General features: G+C 35.6%; 1 protein-coding gene across 1 annotated transcript in view; it reads left to right on the forward strand.

The window, feature by feature from the left end:
• RpS17 (ribosomal protein S17) overlaps nucleotides 1-18,008 on the forward strand; it is a 54,631-nt gene extending 36,623 nt beyond the window's left edge. The window contains exons 2-5 of the mRNA XM_090403690.1: nucleotides 6,897-7,048; nucleotides 15,367-15,472; nucleotides 17,732-17,797; nucleotides 17,901-18,008. Of these exons, the coding sequence (XP_090259816.1) occupies nucleotides 6,897-7,048; nucleotides 15,367-15,472; nucleotides 17,732-17,797; nucleotides 17,901-17,969 (393 nt within the window). The 3' untranslated portion in view covers nucleotides 17,970-18,008. The remainder of the gene's footprint in view (nucleotides 1-6,896; nucleotides 7,049-15,366; nucleotides 15,473-17,731; nucleotides 17,798-17,900) is intronic.
• The last annotated feature ends 14 nt before the right edge of the window (nucleotides 18,009-18,022 follow it).

Here is an 18,022-nt window from a genome sequence, read left to right on the forward strand (position 1 = left end):
TGCAAGTCCTAAGGTCGTCTGCACTAGCCCTCACATTGTCTGCAGCAGAATATTGTGCCCCTGTCTGGGAAAGAAGTACACACACTAACATTATAGACACCCAGCTGAACTCTGCCATGTCCACAATTAGTGGGACAGTCAGAAGCAACCCTCTCTCCTGGCTGCGTGTTCTATCCAACATTGCTCCACCACACATTTGGAGAAGACAAGCCTCGATTAAGCAATTTAATAAAGCAATGAGCAACCCACTCCTACCCCTACACCAGACCAACAATCTCCCAACAAACGGCTTCCTGGTAGAAGATCCCTGTGCTCTGCAGCCTAATTTTGATCTTCCCAGGAAGATTTGGTCATCCATAAACAGGATCAGAACTAGTCAGGGCAGATGTGGCTATCTTCTACATAAATGGGGGCTGTCAGATCACCCTTATTGTGATTGTTCTCCTGTGGCTCAGACGATTACTCATATTGTGTACGACTGCCCAAGGCGCCAATTTCACGGTGGTGGCCTACAAGACATCCACAAGGTGATGGATGAGGGCTTGAATTGGCTTTCCAGCCTGGACCTTGACCTGTAGTTGGTGTGATGGTGGCGGTGGTTATGGAGGAAACAGAAGCTCATGGTCCCGTCTCACTATGAAGACGTTATTCTTGTAGTTACTCTCATAGTCCTCGTCATAGTATCAGCAGAATTCCTCCTCGTGTTAGAAGATGATGATACAGTGCGAAATGGGCTTCCTCTAATGGATCGAGTTTTCTCACACAAGACACAACTGCTCTCTACTTAAACCTCGGATACAGCTACTTTTATTGTGTGAAGTGTTGTGAGAACATGCAGCTTTGTCATACTTGGTGCAGCAGGACGATAACACAGTCCAACACAATTTTTGCTGACTTTTATATGAGACTTGTTTTTTTTACTAATTTGGGTGTGCTCGTTTCAAATATCAAACCCATTTTTCTCTATCACGTCAGGTTTTTCCTCTGTGGCATTTTCTTTTTGCTAATTTGTAAGTTTTTGATATTTTTGAGGAGGCAGTACTATTTAGAGGATCAAAAAAATTGATTTTTTAATATTATTTTCTGAAAGTATGTACTTTTAAAAATCTGTTCCTAACTTTTTATCAAGAAATTCGAAAAATTCCCGAAGTTATAGCCTATTATTCAAAGCGGTGCACAGATCAGAATCGGAGCGCTCACTGCTCTCACTTGTTAGTAAATGAATAAATGCATAAGAACCTGCAACGGCACATACTGGCACTTTGAATGCAAGAGAGGCCGATAATTAGATACATAACTACTTAACAATATTCATTAAAAATTACAAGAATATTTATAAAAAAATAACAATTTTACTTACACATGAGCTTCAGGGAATAAATTTTTGTTTGTAGCAATTTCTGCTGTGTGTTCTGTTTTGGCAATCCCTTTGAATACTCCAACAGTAGTCGGCCATCATGTGATAATCCCATCTTCCTTGGTACTGATCTTTCATAGTTAAGTCTTGATGAAATCTTTCGCCTTGTTCATCGTTTACAGCACCTAAATTCTCGGGAAATCTATCAAGATGACCGTATAGGAAATTAAGCTTTATGCTCATGTTGCAACCTAGGTGCTGGAAATTTTCAAACACTGTTTCCACTAGATCTTTGTAATTGCACGCTTTTTTGTTTCCAAGAAAATTATTCGCGACCATCGTAAATGAAGTCCAGGCTCTTTCTCAATTTCGTTCATAGAGTTGATGAAATTTGGGTCTCTCATTAAAGTTCTAATTTGCGGTCCATCAAATACACCGGCTTTAATTTTTTCCTAACTAAGTCGTGGAAATTTTTCACATGTATTGGAAACAGTCACCTTGTAAATCTAAAGTTTTAACATACTGCTTCATAAGACCTAGTTTGATGTGTAGAGGTGGAAAAATGAATTTTTTCTCTGTCGATTAAAGGTTGATTTTTAACATTCTGTTCTCCAACATTTAAGGATATTCTAAGAGGCCAATGTTTCTGACTCCAGTGTTGGTTTCTAGCTCGACTATCCCAGAAGCATAGAAAACACGGAAACTTTGTATATCCTCTTTGAAAGCCAAGTAAAAAGTTCACCATTTTAAGATCCACACAGATGATCCAGTTATGGTCTGTATATTTTAATAATTTCAGAACCTTTTTAATGTCCTCATATGCTTCCTTTAAGTGGACTGAATGGTCAATAGGAATTGAGCCATATACATTCCCTTTGTGTAGTAAGACACACTTGAGACGTCTGCTTGAACTGTCGATAAATAAATGCCACTCATTTGGATGATATTGTACAACACTCATTTCAGTTAGTAATCCTGACACATTGTTACAGTAAACAAACCCACACTCGTGTTTAAAATATTGTACAAGATGACTTTCCCTGCTACGATAAAAAGTTATCTTCGTGTCTTGCTCCAGTAAGTTTTTTTCATTTAATCTTGAAGCTAACAATTCCGATGATTCCTTTGATAGGCCCAAATCTCTTACTAAGTCATTCAATTCCACTTGAGTAAAACGTTGCGGTTCAGAACTAGAAATGAAATTTTCATTGTCTAAATCAACATCCGGGTCTTGCTCCTCAAGAACATTTGGCATATCCTGATCATGCTCGTTCTCAAGTAAAGGAAGTCCTTTATAAATTGGCACGGCTATTTCATTGGAATGAGCAACTGGCCGAATTGCTGAGTTGAGATTTGGATACACAATTTTTTTCTTATTCTTCTTATTATAACCAGAAGTCTGAACTAAACAAAAATAGCAATCATCTACGTGATTTTTCGGTTCACGCTAAATCATTGGAATGCCAAAAGCTAATTTTTGGCGTTTTCCCTTGCTCCACTGTCGTAAATTTTCTACACATGACTTACGCACTTTATTTGGAGCCCATGACTTGTCCTGATCTGCAATTTTTATGTCAAAGTATGCAAAGTACACTTTCTTAAAGAAATCAGTGATATTTGTCCTTTGACTAGGTACAGTAAAGCTGCCAGAAACGTAGCAGAAGGAATCTACACTATTGACACAATTTTGAGTAGTAGACATGATGTATTTTCTTCACTGCCGACTAACATGCAATTAACAAGACAAAAAAAACCAGAGACTTTATTGAAACGTTATAAGCGCTCATACTTTCACGATTGATTAACGATCGTTCTTTGTCTGCTATGATGCATATAGCATTCATTTGTTTTATGCAGTTGTCATCGCCTACTTTTCATCACCTAAATGTATTAGGTCGGTTATCGGCCTCTCTCGCATTCAAAGCGCCAGTACGTGCCGTTGCAGATTCTTACGCATTTATTCGTTTACTAACAAGAGAGAGTGGTGAGCACTCCGATTCTGATCTGCGCACTGCTTTGAATAATAGGCTATATCTTCGGAAATTTTTCGAATGTCTTGATAAAAAGTTAGGAACAGATTTTTAAAAGTACATACTTTTAGAAAATAATATTAAAAAATCGATTTTTTTGATCCTCTAAATAGTACTGCCTCCTCAAAAATATCAAAAACTTACAAATTAGCAAAAAGAAAATGCCATAGAGGAAAAACCTGACGTGATAGAGAAAGGGTTTGATATTTGAAAGTAGTACACCCAAATTAGTAAAAAGCAAGTGTCAGATCATAATCAGCAGAAAAAATTTTTTTTTTGTTGGCCAGTGTAATCATCCCCGGCTTAATTATGAACAAGTTACTTTTGCTTTATTTTATTTTATTTTTTTTTTAAAAAAAGGAAAGACTTAGAAAGGAGGTTGTGCCTTTTATGTAATGAACTTTTATATGTTAAGATTTTCATCATTTGTTTCTGGAAATTGTGATTGTACTTTTCACTTTTTTTCATGTAGCCATAAGCATAAATAAATAAATAAATTTATGTTAGCATCATATGTCTTTTGTTTCTTACTTCTGTTTCCATATGTTATATCTGCGGTATCAGTACTTGGTTGGGACTTTGTTAGGGCCCCTGAAACATTTAAAGATGAAGGATTCATGCTCAAGAAGTTTTCGGTTTGGGACCGGAGCTCCCCACCAACCATGGATGCCAACTGCTGGGATGCTGTACCGGGATCCTATGCTTGCACTACAGCAAGCCTAGGATTCCAACCCTAGGCTTGCTGTAGTGCAAGGTGGGGTGAGAGACTTACTACAACACCGTTAACCCTTGCAGACAAACCCACTAGCCGATTGATCCTGGCTGTGCCATCCAGGATTGCCCGTGTTGCCAAAGTAGTGCAAGAGTACCAGGATCCCCTTTTCTTGGTCACACCGCATGGTAAACACTGCAGCAGGGCATTGGATCCCAGTGATGGTGGTCTGAAAAAAAGGATAGTGAAAAAGACTCAGAAAAGTAGAGCGAAGAATATGGAAAGAAAAGCAAAGAAAAAGAGGAAGAATGAAAAGGGCCAGTACCATCACTAGGAGGTCCCATCCACCATGTACAGGTGCCCCACATGGAGGGGGATAAAAGGGAATTGCAGATGAAAAAGAGATTATGTGAGGTATATAAAGAGAGAAGTGGAGGACAGTTGCATGAGTAATATAAGGCTAAGGCTAGGAAAATGACTAATATTGTAAGGAGGAAAAATTTTGAATATGAGAGGAGACTGGCACTGCAATCCAAGGAGAATCATATGGAGTTTCATTATGTGGCGAGGAGGAGGAAAAATTATGACAGATTATCTTGCAGGATGGAGATGAAAGTTGGGTGACCAAAACAGATGACATATTTGAGCCATTTAATGATTACTTTATTAGTTTTCTCTGGTACTCAGGGTTTATTCCTGTAAAGATAATGAGTGGTGAAGTATTATTGAATGAATATTGAGTACACTAAATGTCAAGAAGGCTGGGAGTCTAGATGGAAATTCACTACATGGTTTAAGGGAATGTGCTATAGAACTGACTGTGCCATTAACTTGGCTGTTTAATGAAAGTCTTGTAATTGAGCAGGTTTCTAGTGTGGATGGAAGGTAAGATAGTACTATTGTATAAGGGTGGTGGTAGAATGGCAGTATCAAACTATATGCCTGTTTGTATATTTCTTCTGTAGTTAAGATTTTGGGGTAATTAGTAAGAACTCATATACAGAATTGGGCAGATGAGGGTAATATTATTTATCTAGGCCAGCATGGATATTTTGTTAAAAAGTTCTGATTTCCTTTTACAATAGAGTAAACAAGAGTAATGGATGAAGGCAAGGCATACGATGTCATTTTTTTGGATTTTTCCAAGGCATTTGACCAGGTTTCACATGACAATTTGATTTTTAAATTGCATCATATGGTTTTGGATATCAGGTTAATGGATTGGATTGGTGATTGGCTCTCATAAATATCAGAGAGTTTTATATGTGGGGTGGGGGAGCAGTATCAGAGAGTGCAAATGTTACAAGCGGAATTCCATAGGGCTTAGTCCTGGGACCATTGCTATTCAATCTTTATGTCAATGATGGAGAGGGGGTAAGAGCATAGTATGCATTGCCTTTGAGTGGTGAATGTGCAGACTGCGGATAATTTTAAGGAGTCATATGATAGATTTTATGTTCACTAGTGTTGACCTGTGATGAGTTTTATGATTCCAATTATAAACTGTGCCTGTATACTTGTTGGTAGCTTAGTAAATGGCTGTGAGGAGGGGACTTATCCATTACACTAATAATGTCAATCAGGGAGAAGACGTTCTGCTGTTTGCAGATGATGTGAAGCTTGGGTGGGTTATTAGTAATAATGCTGATGTTTTGGCTTTTCAAGAGGATTTGAATAAGCTGGATTGGCAGTTAAAAGTGCCCCGGGCGGCACTTTAACCTTTTTTGAACTTTTGCAGTTAATTCTAAAATACAGTCTCAAGAACTCATTTCCAAATATTGTAATACTACTGCGAATTTTCCTCACAATTGCTGTAAGTGTTGCTAGTTGTGAGAGGAATTTTTCTAAATTAAAATTGATTATAAATTATCTACATTACTATGAAATAGACTTCGCCAATGTCACCGACGATTTTGTTAAAAGAAAAGCAAGAAAAATAACATTTTAGAACGTTGAAATTAAAGTTTTACTTTAAAATTAAACATAGTGTTTTAATTTATTTCCCTTTACATCATTTTGACTGTAGTATTTTTGGTATATTGAGAGGGGCGGCAAACTCAGGGATCACCCTGGGTGGCAAAAGCTCTGGCTACACCACTGGGTAAAGGAGTAATACAAGAATATAACTTACTGTTTAAATAAGTGAAAAAAAAAATTCAAACAAGTGTTTTGACTCTCATCTAGTGTTTTCATAATATGTGATAAACCATTTTGGTAATTGCATATGGAAAATTACTAGTAAGATCTCAGTCAAGGTCAAAAGTGATCTGGATTTTGATCCTTACCATAATGCATGACAGTATGCACATCCATGGTGGTGGTGGTGGGGGCGGGTTATTTATCAGATAATGAAGCTAAATGATGTGCATTCAATTTATATACTAGTACGTCTAATTATAAAGATACTTCACGTGGAAACTGTTTGCTCCAATTAAAGCAAGGATATAATTTACTTTCTGGCAAAGTGAGGGAGGGGGAACTTATTACAAACCTCTAAAAGAAAGATGTTTGATGTTTCCTAGATGAACACATGGACTGTGCCAGAGTGCTTCTGTTTTTATTAAGTACAGCAGATTGTATGCTGAATATGGAGTTAAAATAATTACATTTCTAGTTTTTACTTTAAACAAGAACTTAAAAAATCTAGAATTCTGAAAATGTTTTAAATTTACTTTTCAGTCATACTTTTGATAATCATTTACTCCTACATCATATTAGTGTTCTAGGATTAATATACATATATTTTTCTTTAATATTTGTGAAAGTAACATTACTAATAATAGACGTTTCATTTTAGGGTCGTGTCAGAACTAAGACTGTGAAAAAGGCAGCCAGGATGATAATTGAAAAATATTACACCAGGTTAACCCTTGATTTCCATACTAACAAAAGGATATGTGAAGAAATTGCCATTATTCCCAGTAAGAAATTGAGAAATAAAATAGCTGGGTATGTTCATTTTATGATGCAATTACCTTGGTATATTAACAGATATATATAATACAGGGTGTCTACATTGAACCTCCCTACTTGCAAAGAATGGTAAAAAATTAAAATGCGGAAATATGTAAGGTTTGGGTTGTTCAAATGTTCCAGAGGCTCTACAAGTTTCATCCAGAATTTATAAAAATTTGGTGAATGTTTCGTCTCATTTGTACAATTTCAACACTATGCTCCATACACATAAGTAGTAGTAACATGTTGAAACTGGGGAAGTCCAATGTGGACACCCTGTATATCCAAGAATATAAACATTTCAGATGAACACATGGTTATAGTAATTTGTTTTACCAGTGCAGTAACTAATTATTTTTATGAATCCGATATATGAAAATTTGAAAACCTATTGATTAAATAATCTGAGAATTCTACTCCGGAGACATGGGTGGTGATCTCACACCATTTGATGAAACTTGTATTTCAGCTGAAGACATTCACAAACATCCATGCTATAGTGGAATTCGAATCCCTAGCATGTTGGTTGCAAAATGGAGTTATCCCCTAAACTAGCTATATGGCACAGTGTTTTTATTTTTTATATATATAAATCTGCAATGATAGTAATTTTTAAGCTTTGTTAAAACTTTTGCTGCAAATATCACAACACATAAAAATTCTCCTTACATAGTCTTCTATTTCTCATTTAAAAATAGAACCGTTATTGAGTTAGTGACCCACAATGGTCTCTCACAAGTGAAAGTGTAATGTAATTGTACAGGATGCCAGTTGAGATTTGATTAGGAATAACATCAGATTTCATTATCATCATCATCATCATCAAATTCCTGTCATGTACATTCAAGGGGTGTACAGGATATGATAGTACTACATGAAAAATTTACATCATTACTAACTTACTATCTACAATTTAACATCAAATCAATCTGTTACTTGTCAAGACTCCAACATTATCAGATCTTATATTTCTATCGTTTAAGACACTTTGAACCGTATCGATCCACCTATATCTTGGTCTACCTCTGAGTCATTTTGCTGCCAACCTGGCAGAGAACACTTGTTTTGCTAATCTTTCTTCACCCATTCTGTTTAGGTGACCATACCATCTCAGATTATATAACATCATTCACATTAAGCAAAGAACTGACATCTCCAATTTTGATATCATGTTTAATACCACTTTCCTTCATAATGTGATCCATATAGATAATGAATAACAGAGGGGATAATGTACATCCTTGTCTGACACCAGATTTAACATTAAACCATCTTCCTGTACTTCCTTCAATTCTAACTGCTGACTTACAACTCAAATAAAGACTAAGTATTGCCTGATATAATGCCCCATTCACACCATATAACTGCAGCGTATTGAATAGCTTCTCTCTTGGCACCTTGTCATATGCCTTTTCCAAATCGATAAAACTTAAATTCAGATCTTTGTTATATTCCCATGCTTTCTCGACTATTTGTCGTAAAGTGAAGATCTGATCCTGACAGCCTCTATTTGGCCTGAATCCAGCTTGTTCTTCACCAAGCTTTTCTTCCACAATTCTTCTCAACCGTTTCTCAAGTATACTTGAATAGATCTTGCCAGAAAAACTCAGTAGGGAAATACTTCTGTAATTCTCGCATTCAGTTTTTTTTTTTTTTTTTTCATTTTTTATATAAGAGTACTATGAGATCTCTACTCCAATCATCGGGAATTCGTCCCTCTGTCCAGGCTTTCTGAATTATGCAATGCAGCCACTGTAAGACTCTTATACCACCATACCTCCTCATTTCTGGTCGAATATCATCCACTCCTACTGCTTTTCTACAATTCAAGCCTTTGATGGCTTTTTCTACTTCAAGTATGGATATGTATTCCTGATTGCGTGCCTGATCAGTGTTTTTTACCACTGTGCTGTCATCGCTGCATGTTTCATTTAGTAGTTTTTCAAAGTAATTACTCCATTCTTCAACGATATCTTTTTCTCCCGTTTTCATGTCACCTTTGTCATCTCTAATTCCTTTTACAGCACTCTTTCCTCCATTCCTAAGCTTCTTCAACAACCTCCAGAATATTTTGCCACCGTCTTGATATTTATTTTCTATATTCTTGCCAAAGTCCTCCCATGACTTTTGTTTAGCTAGTTTTACACAGTGTTTAGCATTCTTGCATTTGTCTCTGTATTCTTTAAGAGCAGAAGCTGACTTACTTGCGAGGAACTTTTGATATGCTTTCTTCTTTTCCTTCACTGCCTCTTTAACTTCCTGTGTCCACCAGGGAGTTCTAGTTTTTCTATCCTTGCAGACAACTTCACCACATGCCTCTCTAGCTGAATCAATAAGGGCTTTCTTCAAGGCTTGCCACTGAATCTCCAGGGTTTGATTCCTGTTCTCAAACTCTTTCATTTTTTCTTCAATAATCTTTGTGTATTTTCGTCTACAGATCACATCTGAGAGCTGCTCAACTTTTATTCGCTTTAAAACTTTCTTACACTATTCTTTTCAATATGAAATTCAATTTTATCCTGCTCAAGACTAAATGGTGATTACTTCCAATTTGAAATCCTCTGTACATTCTGGTGTCCTGCACCAGGGAGAAAACATCACTATCAACAATAACATAATCAATGAGACTTTTCTTATTCCTTGCCTCTTCTCTCCATGTGAATTTGTGCACATTTTTATGTTGGAACATGGTGTTAGTAATAACCAGTCCATTTCCTGAGCAGAAATCCAACAAATGTTTGCCATTATTATTAGCTTTGCTCTTTTCTCCAATTTTCCCAAAATATTTTTGTATGTCTCATAATCATTTCCTACTCTGCTATTTAGATCCCCAACAAGGACCAACTTTTCCTTTTTCACTGTGTCAGTTGCTTTTTCTAAAGCCTCAAAAAATTCCTCCACTTCTCCCTTAGTAGAGCCTTCTGTGGGACCATAGGCACAAATAAGTCTCATTGTCCAGTTCCCCTTTCTCATATTTGTCCTCATTACTGTACTTGAGACTGACTGCCATTCAAGAAGATTAGCCTCGTATTTTGTGTTGAATACTATTGCTACTCCTTCTTTTTCTTGATTGTCATTGCCTGAATATAACATTTTGTATTTATTGCTCAGAAAGATCTCACCAGTTTTTTTTTTTTTTTTTTTGTTGTTGTTTCAGTCACCCCTGTAATATCGATCTGGTACTTATGTAATTCCTCAGCTAGCTCCATTCCTTTGCCATTCAGGCTTCTTATGTTGATAGTACCGATCTTTAACTGTGGTTATGTTGACTTTAGGTATGTTTTCAGATTTGTTCCAGTAGCTGACTTTTCGCTGTTCACCCTGGTTCCGTTGCGAAAACAACGTGGGCCTTGTTTAACCAGGCGATGCTCCGGCCGGCATGAAATTTTTTCATGTTGTGCCATCATTTTTTATTTTGATTTAACCAATAAGAATACAATTTGGTCGGCTAAATCCCAAATTGCCAGCCCATCCTCATTCGTTCAGTATCCAGGTATATACGCAACACGGTGCACCACGAAAAGGTGAGGATTGGACATTAGGTCAGAAGCCCTGGTTGGTTCTCCGCATTCCTTTAAAGGCTATGTGGAGGCCTCCGCTCAGTTATACAACTTTGACCCTTAAGCACCCCTTTAAATACTAATATTAACGTAAATAATAAAATGCCGGGGGGGAAGAACGTGTCTATGTGAGAACCAATCGAAGAAGTACTGCATAAATGTGGCTCTCGATTGTCACTTGCGACGCCCAGGAGTCACCGGTCAGTGTTGACAATGTTAGTGTAATAATGATAAGTGTAATAATAAAAACCGCGCTATACAAGTTATTCCTGTATATAATCAGTACCATAGCCAAGTAAAAATTCCGTGATTTTGTCTTTTCTCTTGCAATAGAAATCTCAGGTTGTCTACTTTTACTTTCAGTAATACACACTACGATAGGGTATGAGATCTCTCTCTCCTTGGACTAATTTTTTTTCCTTTGGCTTTTCCTGGCATTGTTGGCTGATGATCCTTCTGTCTTACAAATAGTGTGTTTTTACAGGTTTTATGGACATTGCTGTATCTACTGAACTAGCAACCTTCATTATTCCATTTTCTGTTGATCCTTTCAAACAAGGAGATGCTGCTTGTTTGAGAGCAAGCAGAAGCTGCCTAATATCTCTTTTTGATACAACCGCAAAAATTGGCTGCATTTCATGCAGTTGGACCAATTTGATGGAGGGTGGAGAAATTATTGATGCCAATTCTGATGAACAACAGCTACAGAAGTATTTTTCGAAGATACAAAACTATTTGGGAAAGTATGCTAGTATTCCAAAACAGGAAGGTGATAAAAATTTCACAACTTTGTAAAATTCAGATAATTAAAATCTAAAACACTGAATTTTACAAAGTTTCTCTTTTCATCCCTGATGCTCTCAGGGATGAAAAGAGAAAAATGCCCTTTGAAACCATTTAATGTGCTTAAGAGCAAGGATGTGTACCTTACTGGTGGATATTCTATTTATGATCTGACTTCCCACTTACCATTTTCCATTGTCGATAAGCAACATAGTTTTTTCACGAAAGTCTAAAGGCCTTTAGAATTTTCTGAGACTTCAAGAACACATCTTTCAGAGTTTTGTAATGTTTTGCTTGTCTGGTTGGCTAAATAATGTCTCTTTTCATCAACTAATAGGCTGTGAGTATGAATTCAACTTTGATGTTTGTGAATATCTTGAGGCAATGATTTGTCTCTCTAAATTTATAAAATCTTGGACCTGAGATGAAAATGCAGCATGGTGGGGAAAAAAAAGGATCCTCAGTGGTATTGACAAATCACTTTATTCTTGGAATTCAATTTAAATATTATCTTCCAAGTAATGGCCTTCATTCTTGATATAATGGTGTGATGTGGCTGCTGAAAGTCACTAGCTGTCTATCACCCAGTTAGCAGGTGTGGTTCTCCTCTTCCGGCTGATGTGTCTTTAAAGATCTGGATGGTACATTTGCCTTCATATGATGTATTGGTTGGTGTCTGTTTCCGTTTAGTTTTCCTCTGCCCTGTGTTGTTCACTTGTTTGTTTGAATTCATTTCTATCCATCTGTTGTACATCATTCTTACTAATAACATCACCAGAGCCATCAGCCATTTTTCTATTTATTTTCATTGTACATTAATGTGTAATAGACATAGTAATCCATTAGCAACATTTATGTATTCATATTACTTTTTCAAATTCATATTTCTGTTTCATGTTTGCATTTTTATTTCTTGTTTTGCTACACATTTTACATCACACTGCTTATACTTCTCAGATATACATCTGTTCTGTTTTTTTTCTGATGGTGGTCTTTTAAAGTTATGTTTGTTTTTATCCATCCTCGTATCTGTGATTAACATTTTATTTCCTGGGTATTTATTTTTAGACCAGATTTAACACAACTCCTCTTTGTTCTTGGTATTGTCATTTACAAAGCTTAGGTGATTTGTTTCTTCCTAATTGAGATTCCTCTCTTTGTTTCTATTTTTTACATAACCCTTTTTGATGGTATCCAAAACAGCAGCGATAATACACATCCTTAATGAGATATGTATTATCACTATCCGTTGTGAAAGTGTCAGCAGCCATTATAATGCTAGAACAATGTGGAAAGGAATTTGATATGGGGAGAGGAGTAAGGCAGGGAAATTCTATATCACCCAGTGTTTTTAATTGCAGTTTTCTGATACCAATGTGTTTTATTATTAATTATTTTTGAGTCCAGTGTTCTCTAAGATCCCTGTAAGTTTATTGATAAAGACAATGTAAAATGCTTCTTTCTAGCTTATGAATATAGTAGAAGTAAACCTGGTTTTGCACATCATTCTGAAGTTTACATTGCATTGCTTGTATTTTTCCACTTTGAATCCATATTGTTCCTCAGTTATTTATTATTATTTGACTGAACTAGTATTCTAAGAACATTTCAAGGTATTGCTCATTCAGCTTATTTTGTAATCAGCACATCTCAGTGAGTTAGCATGATTAAGTTCTCCATAGTTATAGCCAAGGTATGGTAATCATATGTTAAATTTAAAATTTTTAATACCTTAAATCATGATGTTCCTAAAATTTACAAAATGATTTACAAATATGAATGAAAAAGCTAAGCTATTTTGAGATGTGGAGCAAACCCCTTTTAATGACTAAGCTAAAACAGTTGAATTTAATAAGGTTTAATAAGGATATTAATTAACATACCTGTGTTTTCAAATGTAACAATAGTAAAAACTTAACAAAGACAAGACTATTACACTTTTTTTATATAATGTTGGTCAAGTAGCTTTATTTTATCGTCCTACATGTTTTGCCAGTTTTTTTCTATCGGCATCTTCAGAGAATACAAACTAGTAAGCTATATGAAGGTAACAGACTAGGTTATAACTGATGGTTCTAATACATTCAAAAAATTAGTATTGAACGAGGCAATGTGCGTCTCGGGAACGTGATTTATTCGTTATGGCTCATGATGTAATTGTCATGAAAGTTCATTTCTTTGATGTTTAATGATCTGATTAAAACTTTCCAAATTTCTAGTAAGGTTGGACCTTGATTCTTGTTTAGGTTTTCAGTTTTACGGGCGACTGTAGCTGCTTCCTTGAAGGTTCTTGAATGGTAGTTATCTTCTATATAGGGCATAAGGCTCTTATCCCACTCAATGTGATGGTTAGTAGAGGCAAAGTGGCAAGAAAGGCCTGAAATGTCTTGTCTGTTGTTTCTGACATATCCTCTGTGTTCTTTCTTTCTTGTTTCAAAGCTTCTAGAGGTCTGACCTACATAACTAATACCACATGATCAAGGTATATTATATACTCCAGAGTACTTGTAGAATGGATGAGGATCTTTCAGTGATCTTAAAAATTTCCGAATAGTGTTGATTGGCTTGAATGCTACTCTGATATTATGGGTTTTAGAAGGTTAGGTAATTTTTTGGAAATGCTGCTGACAAGTGGAATAGTAATAGTACTGATGTATTGGACATCATCACATTGTCTATGTGGTATATCAGTCAAGAGAATCTTGTTGTAGAGTCTTTTTGGATAACCATTTAAAGATAGTTCTCTGGATATTGTAGTTAATTCCATTTGTAGGTCATTCTTATCTGTTGTGTACTGTATAGCTATAGCTCTTTTCTTGAACATATGGATAATGCTAAGTTTGTGAGCTATATGATGAGACAAGTTGAAATGGAGGTAACGTCCAGTATTTGTAGGTTTTCTATAAACAGATAGTTGATGCTATTATTGGTTTGTTTCTTTATTAGGATGTCAAGGAATGGCAGTTTTCCATTTTTTTTTCAATTTCTAATGTGAATTTGATGGTATTGGTGGAAACTATTGATTTGGTTAAGGTAATCCATTAGTTCTTCTTTTGTATGATCCCAAATGAGAAAGATATCATCCACATATCTGTATCAAATTTTTGGTTTTGGATTGATCTGGGATAAGATTTTTTCTTCTAAGAAGAAAATTATGCCCTATATAGAAGATAACTACCATTGAAGAACCTTCAAGGAAGCAGCTACAGTTGTCCGTAAAACTGAAAACCTAAACAAGAATCAAGGTCTAACCTTACCAGAAATTTGGAACGCTTTAATCAGATCATTAAACATCAAAGGAATGAACTTTCGTGACAATTACATCATGAGCGCCATAACGAATAAATCATGTACCCGAGACACACATTGCCTCGTTCAATACTAATTTTTTGAATGAATTAGAATCATCAGTTATAACCTAGTCTGTTACCTTCATATAGCTTACTAGTTTCTATTCCCTGATGATGCTGATAGAAAAAAAATTGGCGAAACATGTAGGACGATAAAATAAAGCTACTTGATGAACATTATATAAAAAAGTGTAATAGTCTTATACATAATAGTCAAGAAAAAATTCCACACAACCTAACAAAGACTTGATTGTTGCCAACACGGGTATCATGCATGCCAGGTTAAGAAGTAAAATGTATTTTTTATTGTGGATCACAGTCAGTAAAATTTGAAAAACACTAGAATTTACATTTTGAAAGAGAAATGGAAAAACTGTCTCAGAAAAAAAAGCAAATAGCTGTTAACTGAAACAGTTTCTGTAATCTAGTAGCTTTCTTTAAATCTGTATAAGTGGAAGATTTCATTACATCTTAGATTACAAGTCAGTTTATTAGATGCCAAAAAAAATTGCAGTAATGAATTACTATTGTTCTTCAGACCCATTGCGAGTTGAATTATTTTTTAATTAAAATTTTCACTTTCCAGAAAGTAATTAACTTTGTTGTCAATTATATACAGGTTTGTGACTCATTTAATGAAACGTATTCAACGTGGCCCAGTAAGAGGCATTTCAATTAAATTACAAGAGGAAGAGAGAGAGAGAAGAGATAATTATGTTCCAGAGGTATGTATTTTACTCATTCTGTTCTTTGAGGTTTTCATTTTGAATTAAAACATTTACAACATTGAAAATTTTAATATTTCATCATCATAACATTCCTGATATATATACCCTCAGGGGGTGTACAGGATATGATAGTACTACATGAAAAATTTACATCATTACTAACTTCCTATCCACAATTTTCCTCCAAATCAGTCTGTTAAATGTCAAGACTCCAATATTATCAGGTCTTATATTTCTGTCACTTTTTATGTAAAAAGTGCCTTAGAAGACATCAATCAATCAATACACCTATATCTTGGTCTTCCTCTGGGTCTTTTTCCTGCCAACCTAGCAGAGAACTATTCTTTTGCTAATCTTTCCTCTCCCATTCTGCTTAAGTGACCATACCACCTCAGATTAGCTCTTCTAATGCATTCCTGGATGCTGACAGTATCGTTCTTTCCTGATATCCTCTTTTTAATATGATATTGCCATTGATGCCACTGTTCATGCCCCTAATGCTCAGGACTCATATCTGCGGTCTCTAGTCTTTTTCCAAATGATTTACTTCTGACCCAGTTCTCAGATCGATAAGTTAAAATTGGTTTGAACACCGTCTTGTATACAGCTAATTTAGTGTTCCGACTAATTTCTCTCTTATTCCATATAAATTTATTCAGTTGACTTCCTACCATACCAGCTTTGTTGATTCTGTTGTCTATTTCCATATTTAACTTACAATCTTCACTAAAAATCGTGCCTAAGTAGCTGAAATGTTTTACTTGTTCTATAGGCACTCCATTCACAATGCAGTTGATATTTTCAATGTTTCTGTCTATTTTTGTTGTTTTTGTCTTTTTAATGTTGACCTTCATACCATATCTACTACAACTGTTATTCAGTTTAGTCAGGGAATCTTGCAGACTTGTACCGAATTTATTTAGAAGTATAACATCATGTGCATATAGCAAAGAGCTGAGATTAACATCTCCAATTTCGATATCAGGTTTAATACCACTTTCCTTCATAATGTGATCCATATAGATAATGAATAACAGAGGGGACAATGTACATCCTTGTCTGACACCAGATTTAACATCAAACCACCTTTCTGTACTTCCTTCAATTCTAACTACTGACTTAAACTCAAATAAAGACTAAGTATTGCTTAAGGGGTGCTTAACCTCTCTACCGGCCAAAGTGGATGGAATAGTAAGACCAACTTGCACTTCTTATCCATGTTATTCAATAGGTGTTACAGAATCGCATCCAGATTTATCTGGACATATATACGTCCTGGCTGGTTGGGAAGTTAAGCATCGAAGCTATATAACTGAGAGGAGACCTCCACATAACCTTTAAAGGAATTCAACGAACTAATCAGGGCTTCTGACCTAACGTCCAATGCTCGCCTTCTCGTGGCAAATCCTGTTAACTATCTACCTGGATACTGAACAAACGAGTATGGGCTGGCAATTTGGGATTTAGCTGCCCAAATTGTATTCTTATTGGCTTAAACCATATATATTAGTCACATTTTTTTTTAGCTAGGTGGGTAGGAGAGGTCTTCTCAGCTGTGATTTGCAAATATAGAATACTCACTCTACTTGGACAAAGAAATGGCTCTCATCTGAGAATACGACCTACTTCTTAACAGTCCAATCTTTGTACCATTTTTTCCCAGTAAAGCCTCTTTTTCTGCATGACCTTTGTCAACCGTTTTTTTTTTTTTTTTTTTATGTGTAGTCCTCCCTGCTTCCAACGATCTTCAACAGTGTAATTGTCCTTTTTTGTCCACATTTTCCTTTCCCATCAGGAGGAAAGGTGTCCGTCTCCCTAAACCCCTTTAAAATCACATCAACAGTATCCAAACCAACACCACACTCATTGGCAATTTGTCTTTGAGTCATGGATGTGTGCTGAGAAGTGTACATGTTTTTTTTTAATGCTTTCTTGGAGATATATCCATTTTATAGCCACACAAAATGAATAAAACACTATGAATGTCAACTTGTTTACACTTAAAAACACAGCACTCAAACCAAAATAGTGAACTGAAACCATAACCAGAAACTTGAAAAAAAAATCGGCTTGTTCGGATTAATTTGTTCACTGCTGTAGCTGTGAAACATAAAATGGTTGGTACTTCATTCACATGGATGGTTGTGTGGTTAAACAAGTCTTTCACGTTATTATAACTTGTAGAAAACACAGTATGTCTTTCTTTAAATGTTTTGTACACTAACTTCAGTCATACTAATTATGTTTTCATGATAGGTTTCTGCAATTGATATGGATGTGATTGAAGTTGATCCTGATACTAGTGAGATGTTAAAACAAATGGTAAGTTAATGAATATAGAAGGAAAAGAAAGACTTGTTTAACTTGTCTTTATTTAGTCACATATTTTGACATTATTTTAATTCATATTTGTTCTATTTTGTAGGATTTGGCTGGTATTCCAGGACTTCAAGTGGTTCCTCTTTTACCATTCCCTGGTGGCCCCAGAGTGTAAAGTATGGTAGACCTACAAAATAAACATTTTTGTTTCTGATGTTTAGTCTCTCT

The sequence above is a fragment of the Typopeltis vanoorti genome, chromosome 14, assembly GCF_054136105.1.
Source record: "Typopeltis vanoorti isolate ZY-2024b chromosome 14, IOZ_Tvanoo_1.0, whole genome shotgun sequence".
NCBI lineage: Eukaryota > Metazoa > Arthropoda > Arachnida > Uropygi > Thelyphonidae > Typopeltis > Typopeltis vanoorti.